Raw genomic sequence first — 17,256 nt, 5'->3', positions numbered from 1 at the left:
CTTCTGATTAGCCAGTCATCCAGATAAAGGTAGACTTGCACCCCGTCTTCTCAGGAAAGTCACCACTACCGCCATGCACTTCGTAAACACCCATGGGGCCACTAATAGGCCGAACAGGAGAACTAGGAATTGGTAGCAGGCCAGGTTCACAATAAACCTAAGAAACCTTCTGTGGCCTTGGAAGATCAAAATGTGAAAATAGACATCTCTTAAATCAAGGGCAGAGTACCAGGGAAGGGATAATGGAAGCCAGGGAGACCATGCGGAACTTCAGTTCCGTGAGGTAGCCGTTGAGTCGGCGTAGGTCTAGAATAGGTCTGAGACCACCCATGCAGTCCTGTAGGGATTGCTGGACCTCAGGAGACCAGAGGACTGTAGCTCGAGTCTTACACATGGCCACTGCGGAGGCCATGGACCTGGCCGCCAAGTCCAGCGCATCCAGGGATGCCTGCAAGGAGGCCCAAGCTACCACCTTCCCCTTCTCCATCAGTGAGAACTCCTGCCTGCCTGCACTCCCGGGGAAGCGAGTCTTTGAACTTCATCATGGAGTTCCACACTGGTTGGCGATCCCAAGCTGTAGTCCCCCAGTAGAATAAATCTTTCTATTGAAAAGGTCCGGTTTCTTGGAGTCATTTGCTTTAGGAATTGCCCCTTGTAGGCCCTGTCTCTCCCTTTCATTGACCGCCGAGAACACCAAGGACCCCAGGGAGCAGCAGGGAGAGATAAGAGTATAGGAGGAACTCATAACCCTGGGCAGGCACAAAGTACTTCCTCTCTGCTTTTTTCGATGTGGGGGGAAGGGAGGCAGGGCTTTGCAACAGGGCTTTCACTGGGTCCATAATGGCCTCACTGAGAGGTAGAGCCACTTTTAACATGCCCACAGCAACCAGGATGTGAACCAGACTATGGGAGGATTCTTTCATTACCTCTGTGTGCAAGCCTGTTTGAGGCCAACCTCTTCAATAGCTCCTGGTGGGCCTTATAGTCCTCTTGAGGAGGCGACATGTCCACCACCCCAACACTGCCTCGTCTGGGGAGGCGGCCTGCACACGCAAGGGACCTCCTCCTCTCCTTCTGCACTGAAGGGATCCTGCAGATACGGATCCTGAAGTTCAATACTGGGCTCAATGCCGGAGTTTAGGTCGGGTGCTGCCCAATGAGATGGAGGCACCCTTCTCTTGGAGGCCTCCAAGTCAGAGCTTCTAGAATGGGGCCCTGGCATTGGGGAAAACCCCAAAGGGTTCCAAAAGGGCGGACAGTGACCGGTAGGCCAAGGACATGGTGGGCACACCTGTGCTGGGGGTCCACGACGGGGCTTGGATGGCTGGAGGGAGAATAAGGGCGACTCCTTGGATGGGAGGAGTTTGACCCAACCTCCAAATCAGCTAACAAGTTTTCCTCTGGGAATCATGGTGGTGTGGTTCCTACTGGTGCCAGAAATCGGTGATGGGGCTGGGAGGCTTCCATCAGGGCCAGCCAGGACAGTTTCCCTCTAGATGGTATAGCGGGGCCTGGAACCAGATGACAGCTAGGGACTACATGTTCCCTCCTGCCCACTGGCACCAATGCTGCCAATTCTTGTACTGCCAGTGGTACTGAAAGAGACAGCAGGTCTCTGGCCTCAGCAAATGCCTCCAGGCAAAACTCTGCTAACTGATGGAGAAGCGCCAACTAAACTATATAACTGAGCAACTGTTTAAACTCTAACTATACACAATATGAAGAAACAAATAAAAATGAAGACCACTAAGAACAGCTTGCCATAGCATGAAGAGCAGTTCCAGCGAACGTCACTGGCGTTAAGAAGGAAATGAAGGGGTCCAAGGTCAGCCAGGGCCCTTTATGCCAGCGTTGTGAGCGTGCAGCACCAGGGAGCACCAGAGCCAACCCAATGGGTACCACTGAGGGAAAAATTTCTGGCAACTGTACTCGGGGTGCGCACACACCTACAGTGGAATGGCCATGTCCAGGCACTCGACAAAGAATCACTCTTTCCCTCTCCCATGGTTTCCGGTGGTGCTGCTTTCTGGTGCCAGAGAGCTGTGAGGAACAGTGTAGCAGCAGCTGGTTATCAGGAGGTGTCATAAATATAAAGGGAAGGGTAAACACCTTTAAATCCCACTTCTGCCACCATGTCAAGGTTCCTTCCCCACTCTGAACTCTAGGGTACAGATGTGGGGACCTGCATGAAAACCTCCTAAGCTTACTTTTACCAGCCTAGGTTAAAACTTCCCCAAGGTACAAACTATTTTACCTTTTGCCCTTGGACTTCCACTGCCACCAAACGTCTAACCGGGTTTATTTTTGAGAAAGCGTTGTTTGGAAACGTCTTTCCCCGCAAAATCCTCAACAAAACCTTGCACCCTCCTTCCTGGGGAAGGTTTGATAAAAATCCTCACCAATTTGCATAGGTGACCACAGACCCAAACTCTTGGATCTTAAGAACCATGAAAAAAGCATTCAGTTCTTACAAGAAGAATTTTAATAGAAGAAACAGTAAAAAGAATCAACTCTGTAAAATCAGGATGGTTAACACCTTACAGGGTAATTAGATTCAAAACATAGATAATCACTAGGCAAAACCTTAAGTTACAAAAAGACAGGAATATCCAGTCTATTCAGCACAGCTTATTTTCTCAGCCATTTAAAGAAATCAGAATCTAACACATATCTAGCTAGATTACTTACTAAGTTCTAAGACTCCATTCCTGTTCTGTCCCCGGCAAAAGCCTCACCCAGAGAGACCCTTTGTTTCTCCCTCCCTCCAGCTTTTGAAAGTATCTTGTCTCCTCACTGGTCATTTTGGTCAGGTGCCAGCGAAGTTATCCTAGCTTCTTAACCCTTTACAGGTGAAAGGGTTTTTCCTCTGGCCAGAAGGGATTTAAAGGTGTTTACCCTTCCCTTTATATTTATGACAGGAGGATTGGGTGGGTTTTTTTATTTTAACTATTTTTAAAAAAAATATGGGCAAACAAGTAAATGTATAGATATTTAATTGTGGAATTTGACTGTCAGAGTTAAAAGGAAACATATGTATATTCAATTTAGTTACTTATGAAAGTCTGGAAGTAAACTGGGCAGCAGGGGGCATGCAGTTAGTGAGAGGAGGCTGTGCAGAGAGTCTGGGGAGAACAGGAAGAAGAGGAGTCTGCAGAAGGACCATAATGGGCAAGTAGCTAAAAATGCAGGATTCAGGGTCAATGTGGAATGAGGCCAGGAATGTATATTTGGTCAGGAATGTGAGAAGAGGTTCATATGCAGGGGGCTCCTGTGTTGGTGAAATCAGGACTGTGCACTGGTCTTGGGGACTGGAATTGGGAGCCCTGTCCCTTTGTGCCAAGGGATCAGTGAGTGAAAGGCTACACACAACAGCACTACTGCCTCAGCTCCATTGTGCACTCAGGCAACATCACTGGGGCCATAAATTGCAGACATCAGTCCTCAGAGACTGATTACCTCCCCAATTCTCAGGCCCCTCTCTTTGGATACCACCCATCTCTCCTCAATACAATCCTTCATCCCTCCCAAAGCCACACATATCTGTTTCCCTCTGCTCCTCCCCATACCCCACTCTATCCCCAACCCCTCATTGTCCCCCCTCAGCTCCCAACACCAGGAAGCAGCACTGTGGGGAGCCTTGGGAAGGCATAGAGATGAGCAAGAATACGATCGGGGCAGAAATGCACAAATGGGAGGAGGAGAAATTTGAAGCTTGTTTTTCCATTAAGATTATTCAAGATTTAAAAAGCTTTGAAGAATGCCAAGTTTCTTAGAGAACACATTTAAAAATAAATTTTAATTCAAATTTTCAGAAAACTTTTTGTTCTGTAACTCAAATAAAGTAAATGCAGTAATTTTATCAAAGATATGTTGTATTCTTAATATAAAGCAAAGAAGTTGAAATGCTGCTTTAAGTGTAAAATGCAGTTCATCATTAACTCCAGAGTCATGACCAGAGATTCCATAAGATCACCACCAGGGGAAAAAAAAAAGGCATTGAAGTGGGAGGTGCTGCTGTGCCTATTTTTATAAGAGCTGTTTCAATGCACACAACAAGGCACAAAGCCCATCTTAGGCTAACAGCTTTTCACATTTCTGCAATCCATGTGGCATAATGCTCAGCTCCAAAAGTGGAGAACAAAAGCAGCTGGGATCTGCAAAAGCAATTTCACAAAAGGAAAATTGCAATATCCAGTTTCACATGTGTGAAATATCTATTGTTGCATTAAGGATGCACAGTACACTAGTTTTCACACTAATAATTTCTCCCTCTGATTGAGGACTACGTACATGCTAAATATGAAATCTGAAATCCAAACTGCTTCTTTGCGACTCATGCACAAAACCTCACTCCCCATCTTGGTCTGCCAGATTTAACCATCCAGACACTCTGTAGAGCACATCTTTTATCCTCTTTGTTTGGGAAAAATCTTGGGACTTGACTTTTATTTGCATCGGTGTTCAGTGGTTAGTAATAATTCTGTTTGTCTAAAGAGCACTGGAAGCCCACTCTATTGTGCTCATTAATTCTATTATCAATCAAAATAAATAAAGCAGTTACGCAATTCACTTAAAGCAGGAATAATTTCTTTTTCTTGCTCAAATAATTCAAACATTGCTGAATAGATTTCCTTTAAGTTTTCAAAAAGAAAACATAGGACCGTAGGGTGAGAAGGGACCGTGTCATCTAGTCTAACCCCCTGCCAAGATGCAGTACATATCTGTGTACTGAAACAAAATATGAAAAATATTCAGTCCACATGGCAATTGAGAGTGAAAGAGTAAGCCATTAAAAATAGAAAATAAGAATGAAAGTGCTTTCTCACCCATAACCAAAGCATATCACAATGCTAGAATTTCTGATCTTTTTTCCATTGTGTACAAGTATTTAACCCATATTTAATATTCATCATTAATCTACTTTATACAGTAATTATACTAAATGAGATTCAATATCACTATCACAATCAATTTCATGTTCTTAATTTCAATTTATAAAATTCAAAGGGATTGCCTGTAAGTGTCGAAAACAAGAAGCTGAAGTAGTCCACATCGTTCACTGAACTGTCCTGCACTTGGCATTTCCATCCAGCAAAGGAAGATCTATTTAAAAACAAAAACAATGGGAGGGCTATTATAAAACACTATAATTAAAAATACACTTTTGGAAATCACACATTAATATAATCAATTTAAAAATCAAATCAGTATGTGTTATTTTTAGCAAACCCATCCCTCAACTGTTAAAGTAAAACTTATACCAGCTTCACACAATTTTATTTGCCTATTGGGTGTTTTGTTTGTTGTTTTTAAATGGATAATAGAAAACTTTCCTCCTCCATGACTGTCATCAAAGGTGGCCTGTAGATTGTGTTCCTGAGGCGGTAAATTTTCATAACTACTGATACAACACTTATGGGAAAAAATAGCAGCCACCAGACACAATAATTTCGACCAATTATATTTTACCTGGAACCTTATTTTACATTTGATGTTATAGATTTAAAGTAAAACAAATTTTTTTTAAATTAAGAAGTCACTATTTTGGAAGGCCAAGTTATACTTTTCATTATATTCAGTAACTTTAAAATATCTCTTTATGCAACAATGGAGTCCATTAAATAGTAGTGTCAGCATATAATTAGAATGGATAAGGATCTTAAACACAGGAATTATAATAGAAAAACATACAGAGAAAAGAGACCCAATGTAAAACTCGTTTTGAAGTTTCTCATGGTGTTAGATTTTTAACTAGGGAAGACATAATGCAGAGCTAATAGCACCACCTATTAAGGTTGCCCAAGACTTCCTGTTATAAGACTCTGTTTTCAGTTGCTTATAACTTTGTCAAACTAATTATTTGGGTTGAAATTTCCCATGCTGAGTGTCTGCCTTAGCCAAAATGGTTCAGCCATCTACAAGAATGAGGTTCGGGGGAATACATGTTGTTTTGCCCATGTTAACTTCTGGTGACCTGTTCTTTGAGAAGCTCTAGCACCCCCCAAGACTTGGGGCAGAAACCTGAAACTTGGCAAGGGGTGGCCTATTTGTCAGGGATGTGACTTTTCCTGCCACCATGAAAATCCACCCAAATTTGGCCAAGTTATAAGCCTTTGAGAAAATTGCAGTTCACACACGCTCAGTAAAGAGATGCTAGAATCTTCGTAGCTTAATTCCCCAAACATTCTGCCTGCCCAAAGCATACTCCATCCCAGGGCTTCAGGGTTTCTGTGCAATTACAGCATTGGACAGTTCTAACCCATGCTGGGCCCTGATCCAGGTACCAGAACGGTGAACAGGGAGCCAGTCTCTCTTTTCGTTTCAATGCACCCTTTGCCGATTCCCAAGTAGCTTGGAGAGGGAAGTTGCCTGAATTGCATACAGAGGAGACAAGAGCTGTACATGGGGAGCATACACAGGGACAAGGAGCCTGCGAGATAAAGGGACCTCAGAGCCAGCCCTGGACAGGCAAAGAGACTGGAACTGGGAGTCGGGGGAAGCAGAGAAAATTGAGACTAGATGGGCAAGGAGACAGGGTGTCAGGGAGGGAAAGATTTATTGGATAAACACCAATTTCCTTCTTTTTTTTCCCCTGGGGGTGTTTTATTGGTAGTCAAAAATAGAGAAGACCAAAACCAAAAATCAGAAGCCCTTCCTGCAGTGGAAGCCCATATGTCTCCTGGTGAAGACAATGGCAGACTTCAGGGAGGACAGCTCTTTATTCAATGACAGGGAGGAATCTTTTCCATGACGGTGAGGAGTAGACCTCTAGAGGTTGTGCCAAGGGGTAAGGTGCCCTGGTTCTTCCTACTCTCAACCACCAAGGCCAGGATCAATGCTGAGAGGTGTGACAACAGAGCCAGAGCTGCGCTGGTTGAGTCCAGAGTTGCAGGCTGCTCCTTCTCTCCAGTCCATGATGCTGTGCAGGGCTTGAAGGATTTCCCTCCAGAGGCTTTGCCGTATCAGTCCTTACGGGAAGGCACTGAACTCCTGCCTTGGTCTCAGAGAGCCCATTTCAGGGCCTGACTTCAACACTGGAAGTGATGGTGATGCTGACTTTGACATCAATGTGGAGGTCAAGTCAGGCGCTGGGGTGCTGATGCCAGATCTTTAGTCATTGCTAACTTCTCTGCATCAGCCTTAGGTATCACCTGCCTGCTTGACAGGACACAGAACAATTTTGGCTTGTCCACTAGTACAATTCGTGTGCATGTGTGACTTGTTCATACTTATGGAGAAGGACAAGCATACCAAACATCTGTCTGGAATGTGCAATTCCCTCAGGCAGAACAGATGCCTACTGTGACCATCCTTCAGGGGGATTAGTCCATCACAGCACAGACAGGGCTTGAAGCCCACAGGTTTTAAGTCCACTGTTTTGAAGAGCCCTACAGAGGGAGCATAAAATCACAAAGGTCAAAAATAAGAGATCACAAGTAGTTCTGCAGATTTTGCAGAATTTAGCCTGAGCTAGGAACTAGCAGGTCAGACACTGTGATGGTGTCGGGACTCACCACCGCAGTGCCTCCTGCTGTACACTCTGGGAATTAGCTCAGTTCTGAGCACCGTCTGTCGGTGGTGTCCCGTCTGTCTCTTGTCCTGCTGGCATCTGGACTCGCGTTGCTCCTTGCTCCGTGGCGTCCTCTTCAGGACACTGCCTCCAGCAGTGCCCCTAAGTCCACACTCACCCCCTTCGGGGGGGGGAGGGGGGGGTAGGGTGGTTAACAGCAGTCTTTTCTCTTCACCCCAGCCGCAGTGGCCAACCACATCCCCAAAGTCTAACTTCTATCAGGGGTTGGGTGCAGTCCGCTATGGCCACTCCTAACAGCCGGGTGTAGTACAAGGGGGAAGCGGGGAACCCAGGCCCGCCCTCTATTCTGGGTCCCGGCCCAGGGACCCTCTGGCAGCAGCCTCCCTGCCCTCCTTCGCTCCCCTTGTTCGCCTCTCCTCCCTTGGCCACTTCCCCTTTGGCCAGCTTGCACTTGTGGGCCCTTCTATCAGGACCTGCAGCCTGGCGGGTATTGGGCTGGAGCTCTCCTCAGCTCCCCCAAGCCTGCCCAGCACTGCGCTGTCCTGGGTGCTGGTCTCCTTCACTCAGGTGACAGACCTTCTCCCTTACAGGTCTGAGAGACGCTGCCTGCTCCCTTCCTGGGCAGCCTTTATATAGGGCCTTGCCTAGCCCTGATTGGCTGGCTGTAATACTGGCCCTGATTGGCTCTCTAACAGGCCCTCCCTGATTGGCTGCCGCCTTGTGCAGCCGCTCTGGCCTGTTGTAGCCCAACCTGGCATGGGGGTGGGGCACCGCCCCACCACAGACACATACCAGTTTCATCTTACTGCCACTATGAGACAAACCTTTCTGTCCCTGCAATCCCCTCCCTCATTCACTATACAGCTTCCAACTTCTGCAACAAATGAGGAAGGGGTCCCATCAAAAACAGTTTCTTTTCTTTCACAATACAATCCTTAGTCATCATAAGATCAGGTCCATCCAGTGCAGTGAACGAGGGAGGAATCTGTTGTAATCATTGGGTTTACAACTTTACCTCATTTATGAGTTCGACTGTAAAAAGTGAGGGAAAATTTATAAAATGCCACAAAAACCTATAACAAATGCTGATGGGAAGAGGTTCAAAAGCAAGAGAGAAAGACTGAATTAGTCCAAACAAAAAGGTCTAGTGATAGAACAAGGACTGTGTTAAGATCTTGTCTAGTAAACAAGAATACTGTAAAACCAAAATGAGTGAACCAAATTCGGGGTGTCAAATAAGGCCTCACTGATGGAAAAAATAATAAGAGGATGCACTATTCCATGCATCACTTCCCTTTGGGGTCCTTAAACAAAGAGATCTTGGGGAGAAAAACTGGCTATTGGAGTGAGCTTCATTACCGTGGCTTCCACACCCTGGAACCCCAGGCCTTCTTCATCCTGATCCTGAGAGACTTCCCAGCTAGACCAGGCCTGAAAGAGGGCCCCACATAACATCGTAACTTCTACCATCAGTGGCTGAATCCCAACCACCACCTGGGATCTGAGACTCTCTCTCGTCAACCCTACCCTCTCATGTCCTTTTTCTTCCCTATCACTGTTTCTTATCTCTCTCCTTTATTCATTCGGTCTAATAAGAATCTGACTTAGCCAACCAAGATTGTATATTCTGCAACATTGTTGTGAGCCTGTGACCAGAAAGAAGCAGCTCAAAGCAATACCCTTAATAGTCCAATGCTGGTACAAGTTGCCAGGTCTCAAAGCGGCAGATAAGACAGCATGCTGTGCGAGTGTTTTTCCAACAATGAGGTGGCAAGGGAGACTCAACACCAGAGACAGAAGCTGCATTTTCTCTGTTTGCTATTCTTTTCTCTCCCCTTTTGTTTTGCCTTCTTAGGAAATGGGATTGGATTTAAACACCACCACCAATAACAACAGCTCCAGCCCATCTTTTCCCCCAAAAGGACAGTAATTACCATCTTTAATACCATCTACAAGACTGGCCTGCTTCTTTCTAAAGTCTCTCTTCAGCAAAAGGGAAAAAGGAATGTTGTTAATATGAAAGCTTTACTTAATATTTTACATTTCAAATGCTTTAACTGTTTCTTCCTTCTTTTCCTGCAGCCTTAATAAAAGGTTAAAGAGATTTTAAATGGTGTGGTTGCCATGGCACTAAGCAGGCTGAAGTCTGTACAACAAACCCTAAATCTTGTTTAAAACTGTTTAATGTTGGACAGTGACAGGCTTATGTTAACACTTTTGACTCTTTGGGCCTCTTTACTCCTTCTCAATGAACACAAGTCTCATGGAAAAAATATGCGATTATATAATTAAAGACTGTATCATAATACAAATGCACAAGAGAGCCACACTAAAGTTGCACAAGCAACCTTTGTTCTGACATTTCCTAACTTTTGATTATTAAAGTTGTAAAGTCAAGCAATGTTATTTTAACAGGTTTTTGTATGTAATTATCAAATGCACAGAACATGGTCTAAGAGCCAGGAGATTTAGGTTCTATGTCTGGCTCTCCATTTACTGTGAGACTTCAAGTCATTCATTTACGCTCTCTGTGCCTCAGTTCGCTCATCTGTACAACAGATGACTTATCTGAGGATGGGTCTAGGCTGTTCTCAGTGGTGGCAGATGACAGAACAAGAAGCAATGGTCTCAAGTTGCAGTGAGAGAGGTCTAGGTTGGAAATTAGGAAAACTATTTCACTAGGAGGGTGGTGAAGCACTGGAACGCTTTATCTTGGGAGGTGGTGGAATCTCCATCCTTAGAGGTTTTTAAGGCCCAGCTTGACAAAGGCCTGACTGGGATGATTTAGTTGATGTTGGTCCTGCTTTGAGCACGGGGTTGGACTAGATAACCTCCTGAGGTCTCTTCCAACCCTAATCTTCTATGATTCTATTTGCCAGAAGTATGTGAAGTTTAATTAATTGTATGGGAATGCTTTGAGAGCTTCAGATGAAAGGTTCTATAGAAGCCCAAAGTATTAGTATAGCCAAATATTGTGATGCTAATATATGCTGTGTGAAGCTAATCTATAAATTAAATACAAGACTAATATGGTCACCCTTTCCATAGGATTTAAGTATCTAGTTAAAACTATTACTTTTTGAGATTCATGGAGGTGATTAGGAAATGGGATCAAAATGTTCAATATAAAGAAAAACCTCAATTTCAATGAATAAATGTAGATGCATTACAAACAGGGGAAAATAGCAAACTATCTTGCACACAAATTGTAGTGAAATATATTAATACTTACACATATAGTTTTCAGTTATTTGTGAATTTCTAAAAATATATTTAAATACTGCTCATAATTTAAAAGTTAGAAATATTTAACTCTTAAAACATGCCTTCTGTACTCTCCAATACATGGGGGAGGAGATATAGTTAAATGTAAGTTTTAGTTTCCATTTTTTGAATAAATTCGTTTTATCAAAGATAGGAATCTAACTGTTACAGAACTGTTGATGAGCGGGACCTCTTCAATCATCTAGCCCAAACCCTAAATTAACTATGATAAACGGTACACTATAATTTCCATAATTTTATCTAATCTCAATGAGAATCTCTCTATTGAGCATGTTGTAACTGCATCATTAGGCAACCAGTTCAACAGACCGATTGTTATTAAAAATCAAAGTTGAATCTTATTAACTTAAGCTCACTGCTTCTTTTGCTATTCATGTCACAGATTTTCCAGGTAGCAGCAGTTGTCAAAAGTCTCTTTTCTCACTTGTATTTGGCAAGAAAGTTGTGACCTTTTCTTTCAGATGCAGCCCTTGCTACTTTTATCCATGCCTTTATAATCTCCACTTTGCATTACTGGAATATACGCTATAGGACTGTATCTCAAAACCACTTGGAAACTGCAGTTAGTGCGGAATGTGGCTATATCCCAAAAGGAGTCCATTATATTCATGCTCTGTGATCTACGCTCGCTATCAAACGATTTCTGAGTGAAGTTTAAGGTGTTGATTTTAAAGCCCTACCTGGGTCTTAGCTATTTCTGAAACAACTCTTTCCATGTGATACCGTGGCAGCTGCAACATACAAGGTGCTTGAGATAACAAATCCCTAGCTTAAACGGGAGGAGATTGGTGTTCTCAATTCTGCAGTACACTCTCTTACCCTCTTCCAGGCAGCCAGAGCTCAGATGTACTGACAGGAAATGTAGCAATTCAAAAATATTCATTTGCACTTTGAAATCCCTTACCTCTCCCACCATCATCTTTACTTGTGGTGACAAACTTTTACTCTCCAAAAACTGACTAACAAATATGAAAACTACCTCATTTCTTTCAAAATAACCCACAAATTAATGAGAGAAAACAGCAGAAATAGTACTGTTTAAGACATGCATGAAAGAGGTGCTGAGGCAGACTCACAGCAGCTGCTGAGGCACACACATGCTACATATAGAACTCTTGGACACATTCTTCACAAATATGGTCAAATCTTTCAATAAGCCCTGTAGCTGAGGCATTATAGGCTACCTTTCAAACATATGCATCTGAAAGGCACATACAAAATGTGCAAATGGACACATATGGTAACTGCTCACAATTACATTTTCAGTGGAACAGGTACACAGGTGAAGTTTATGCATTAAAGGAAAGAACTAAGATAAATGGTTTTAGGACATAGGGTGTAGGCCATTTGTGCTTGCATATAATTTAACATAATTAGGGATGCAAATTCTGCTACTAGTTTAGTCAAGGGTAGTTAGGGCTTGTCCACAGAAGAAAGTTGCACTGGATTATCTAAGTCAGCCAGCACCTATCAGACAAGGGAGATATTGCTCAGAAGCCTGCAACTTTGTCATGAGACACCTCCACCTTCCCTTTAGTCTTCCAAATTTGCACTCCACCATCATTCTGCAACTACACAGTGTTTAAAAAGTTTCATAAACCAGGGAAGCAGAAAATAAGCTGGGTTTCCCAAAATGTCAGGAGGAATCACACCATCATTAGTGTGCTTAGTCATCTTGGGAGCAAAATAATTTTTTCCCATTGCATAAAACAGATGTGAATTTCTAAATAACCTGGCATCATAGAGCTTTCCAGACTACCCCCATACTAATATTGATTAATTTTTCCACAGCGGTCAACCTGGCCTTGCAGCTTGATGAAGAAACACCCTTTCTGCTGATGAATTCTGAAGCTAGTTTAGGAGGCAAAGAATAGCTATCTGGGTCCCAACAGTGACCCCACTAAAATTTGGAAACCCCAACCATGCAAATCGATCAATAATCTCCCACGTATTGCCAAGCTTTCTGAGTCTGACCCAGGCCTGCAGCACACTCCTCCATGACAACAGCCCTGACAAAAACAACAAGTAGTCTGGTGGCACCTTAAAGACTAACAAACTTATTTGGGCATAAGCTTTCGTGCGTAAAACACCACTTGTTTTACACAAGAAAGCTTATGCCCAAATAAAACTGTTAGTCTTTAAGGTGCCACCAAGACTCCTTGTTGTTTTTGTGGATATAGACTAACACGGCTACCCCCGATACTTGACAGCCCTGACAGTTTCTCTACTAATACACCAAATTGGTTACCTACTAACTAGCAACAATGGGGACTGGCAAGCTTCCAGATGGTGATGACACATGCTCTCCACCATCTGAGGGGAATTCTCACGTGGGTGTTCCACCGCTTTGGGGTGAGCTCTGGTCAGATCTCTAGGAAAGTAACCTGAAATTCTGCAGCCACTACAGGTTATCCCAGTTATACATGACTATCCTGTTCCACCAGTTGAATCCAGTTGGCTGAGCCCACAAACAGTGCTCCACCGAGAGAAACACTCCAGTAAAATGTCATGCGGAAGTATCTACTTGATTTCATCCTCCTCTAGCAGTATTTCTACATCATCGTGGATGTCCCTCAAGTCAACCAGCACCATCTGGCTATGTTGACTGCCACTACCTATGGAGCAGCCTGACAAGGAAATGACTATCAAGATTGCAGCATTCTGGCAAAAGTTTGCAAAAAGTTGCAAAAAAAAAAAAAAAATCTGGTGAATTATAAGACAACTGGAGAAGAATCATGTGGGTTTTTCTTTAGTTTGATCCCAAATTCCAGAATTGCAGTGGGTTCCAATAGGTATCCCATAATGCAAAGACCTAAGTGGTAGGACACTGCACCATGGGATACCTGCCCCAGAATATTGTGCAGTTATTTTTTAAAAGCAGAGATCTGTGTGGATGCAATATTACATGAAAGTAGCTTAATCCAGCATGAACAAAACCATATGGATGGACTTTTTCAGGATAGTTATACCTGTATAGATAAAACAGAGACACTGAAAACTTTCCCATGCTGACAAGCTCTTAAACTGGTTTTGTCAATGCCTGTGTGGACATTTATTTTGGCTTAAGAGTGGTTTATTTCAGTTTATCTTAGACCAATTCCTAACTGACTTAGGCCAAACCAAAACAGGACTGCTTTAAACTTCAGTAAGAGTATCCCCGTTTGCATCAGTTTAACCAAACTGTTTTAAAATCATACAGTTCGTGGCTTTAGGACAGCACATTAGATAAACACTGCTCACATCTTTCCCACCAGATTGGAGGGATGGGGGAGAGGAGAGGAAAGGAGTAAAGGGAGGTCATGGAGGTGGCATTAGAAAATGCTGGAACTCTAAACAGGATGCCATCCTTGAACACTGCTCTTGTCTTGCCCTTGTCCTCATATGTAGGTATTCAACTAGTATGGGTCTGGTAAGTTTTTCAAGCCCTGATCATAAATATTGAGGGAAAGATGGTGTTTCCGCCCCCATAGGCTGTAATATACAGGTAAAGGGCTAGAATTTTTTTTTATTTTTAATCAACTCTTTTGGAGGATCACGTATTTTGGAAGTGTAGGTATGGCAAACTGCAACTAATATCTAGAGGAATTAAAGGGGATTTGGAGAAAAAAATATTCCTACTTTAAATGAAACAACAGTTTGGCCTCAGCATTGTTAAAAGTAAGCTTTCACCTGCTACTAATTTTCTTTGTAGTTGCAAAGGCTGTTTGAACACAAAAAGAAACTGCTTATATACATGAACTCCTCACTTAACAGTGTAGTTATGTTCCTGAAAAATGCAACTTTAAGTGAAACGATATTAAACAAATCCAATTTTCCCATAAGATTTAATGTAAATGCGGGGGGTTAGGTTCCAAGGAAATTTGTTTAGGGAAGACAAAAGGCATTATATACTGTACTGTACTGTGGGTGGGAAGTGCCCTGGCTTACGCCGCACAGACACAGCCCGCTGCAGGCAAAGACGCTAGGAAGCACCTTCGCAGCAGCAGTGGCAGCTTACCTGGAGAAGAACAGGCACCAACTTTGCTGGGGGATGCTCCAGGCCCGCCTCTTCCCGTCCCTGCTCCATTGCAGGCCCACATCTTCCCACCACCACTCCACCTCCTCTCCAGAGCACGCTGCATCCCCGCTCCTTCCCCTCCCCCAGAAAGTCCTAAGCACCGCCAAACAGCTGACCCATGTGAAGTAGAAAAAGTATTATCCCCATTTTAAAAATGAGGAAATGGAGGCAGAGATAACAATGGAAAATACTTTCCAAATCTAATTACAGCTGTTTCTACTGTTGGCTTTAAAGCCTTACTCTATTATCAGAGGTTCAGCTAATATATTTCTCCCATCCCTGGAGAGAATTTCTCCCCACCTATATATATATATCCATTTGCTGGAGTTGCCAGTACAGTTCCATAGTTAAGGTTCAATTGAGATTTGAACTTAAAGCAGGGATTCAACCACTTTGTTATGTGCGAAGAATATAGCATACTCTCCTCAAAATTACAGCATTTGCTCTTCTGAATTAATGTTCTGAGAATTTACAAGTAAACCCATTAATTTGGGAGATAAAGAATCTATTTAAAATGAATTGTAAGAAATTAAGCACAACGTAAATGTTTTGAGTCAAATGATCTCAGCCCAGGCATTATCAATTCACACAAAAACTAGCAGAGAGCTGGATCTTGTAGATTTGGTGCAATCAGTAGATTCAGAAAAAAAATTTTTTTTAGGAACAATGGGAATTTTATCTATTACGTTTCTTAAATAAAAGTTTTTCTATCAAAGGTGAAATAATGTTCTCCTTCAGAGAAACTCAAACACGCTCTACCATCTTTCATTGTTCTGAGTGGGACGAAGGCCAGGCTGCCCTTAGTAAAGCGATCCATCCATTTGTTCCACTTGCTGCTCCTTTCGAACACCTAACAGCACAGGGGAACTACTATTTTCCAGAAAGGCAGGTTGACTCTATGAGGGGGGAAAAAAATTGAAACTTTCTAATGTCTTTAAAAATCAGTTCCAATTAACAGTAGATCACAAACACTAATGTACATTAATTATAATTTTGTGTGTACTCTGTCACTCTGGTGCTGAGGTAAGGTTGTTTGGGTGCCTTAACTGTGGATTTGCATACCATAACCTATTTGATTTTTAAAAGTTTAATATCTATACCTCTTAAATTCCTGGGTTTATAATGCTTATTTTGGGGATAATTACAACGTCCCTGTCATATTTTTACCCTAAATTAGTAGTCTGTCTAGAAAAGTATCCTGTTTCTGACAGCATAATACCCTAAATTTTTATCCAGAATATTTACTTTCAATATTAACGCCAATTTAATATAGGCTTTGTCTGAGAATATACACCCGTGTGTTTCTGGGAATATATACACATATACTCACATATACAGGTAACGTGGTTTTCAGTGTAGGGATAACTAAAAGGAAAGACCCTTTTAAGACAGGAAAAACAATCATCAAATATAACAACGAGTCAACGGTGCTGCTGAATAGGATCTATTTGAAGTATCTGACAGACAGGCAGGTGGTTTGGACTAAGAGAAACTTGTACATGAAAAAGTATTCTCCACAAAACAGAATTTGAATAGAAGTAAAACAGTGCCATCTAGAGACAATCCAACAGCTACAGCATATTGAAGAATCTGGAGGATTGATTTATATAAACTTGTATAGGCAAAACACATGTATTCTGTGGCTACAGAACATGCAGCAGAACCAAGTTCTTGTTACCAAACTGTGCAGCCGTCTGTTTTAAAGTTTTGGAATTTTTAAACTTACATTTTTAGCCCTTTTGATTGTGAAAGAAAACTTTCCAAATACAAGGAGTACTTGTGGCATCTTAGAGACTAACCAATTTATTTGAGCATAAGCTTTTGTGAGCTACAGCTCACTTCATCGGATGCATACTGTGGAAAGTACAGAAGATCTTTTTATACACACAAACCATGAAAAAATGGGTGTTTACCACTACAAAAGGTTTTCTTTTCCCCCCACACCCCACTTTCCTGCTGGTAATAGCTTATCTAAAGTGATCACTCTCCTTACAATGTGTATGATAATCAAGTTGGGCCATTTCCAGCACAAATCCAGGGTTTAACAAAAACGTCGGGGGGGGGGGGGAGGAAAAAACAAGGGAAAATAGGTTACCTTGTATAATGACTTAGCCACTCCCAGTCTCTATTCAAGCCTAAATTAATTGTATCCAATTTGCAAATGAATTCCAATTCAACACTCTCTCGCTGGAGTCTGGTTTTGAAGTTTTTCTGTTGTAATATCGCAACTTTCATGTCTGTAATCGCGTGACCAGAGAGATTGAAGTGTTCTATGACTGGTTTATGAATGTTATAATTCTTGACATCTGATTTTCCAAATACAAAGGCCCACCATACATATATATTAGGAAACTGACTACTGAAAACAGAGGTCAGCAATGGG

At 42.5% G+C, this 17,256-nt stretch overlaps 1 protein-coding gene across 7 annotated transcripts in view; it reads right to left on the bottom strand.

Moving 5' to 3' along the window:
* Positions 1-17,256, bottom strand: part of TEX10 (testis expressed 10) — a 133,238-nt gene that overhangs the window by 59,665 nt on the left and 56,317 nt on the right. For all 7 annotated transcript variants that reach the window (XR_012157406.1, XM_073332519.1, XM_073332515.1 and 4 more), the window contains one exon: positions 5,015-5,103. Coding sequence is in view for 6 of the 7 variants with exons in the window: in XM_073332519.1 (XP_073188620.1) it covers positions 5,015-5,103 (89 nt within the window). In the remaining variant the exon portion in view is untranslated. The remainder of the gene's footprint in view (positions 1-5,014; positions 5,104-17,256) is intronic.

The sequence above is a fragment of the Lepidochelys kempii genome, chromosome 2, assembly GCF_965140265.1.
Source record: "Lepidochelys kempii isolate rLepKem1 chromosome 2, rLepKem1.hap2, whole genome shotgun sequence".
Taxonomy (NCBI): domain Eukaryota; kingdom Metazoa; phylum Chordata; order Testudines; family Cheloniidae; genus Lepidochelys; species Lepidochelys kempii.
Note: the sequence above shows the minus strand (reverse complement) of the source record. Positions and strands in the feature narration are given on the sequence as shown.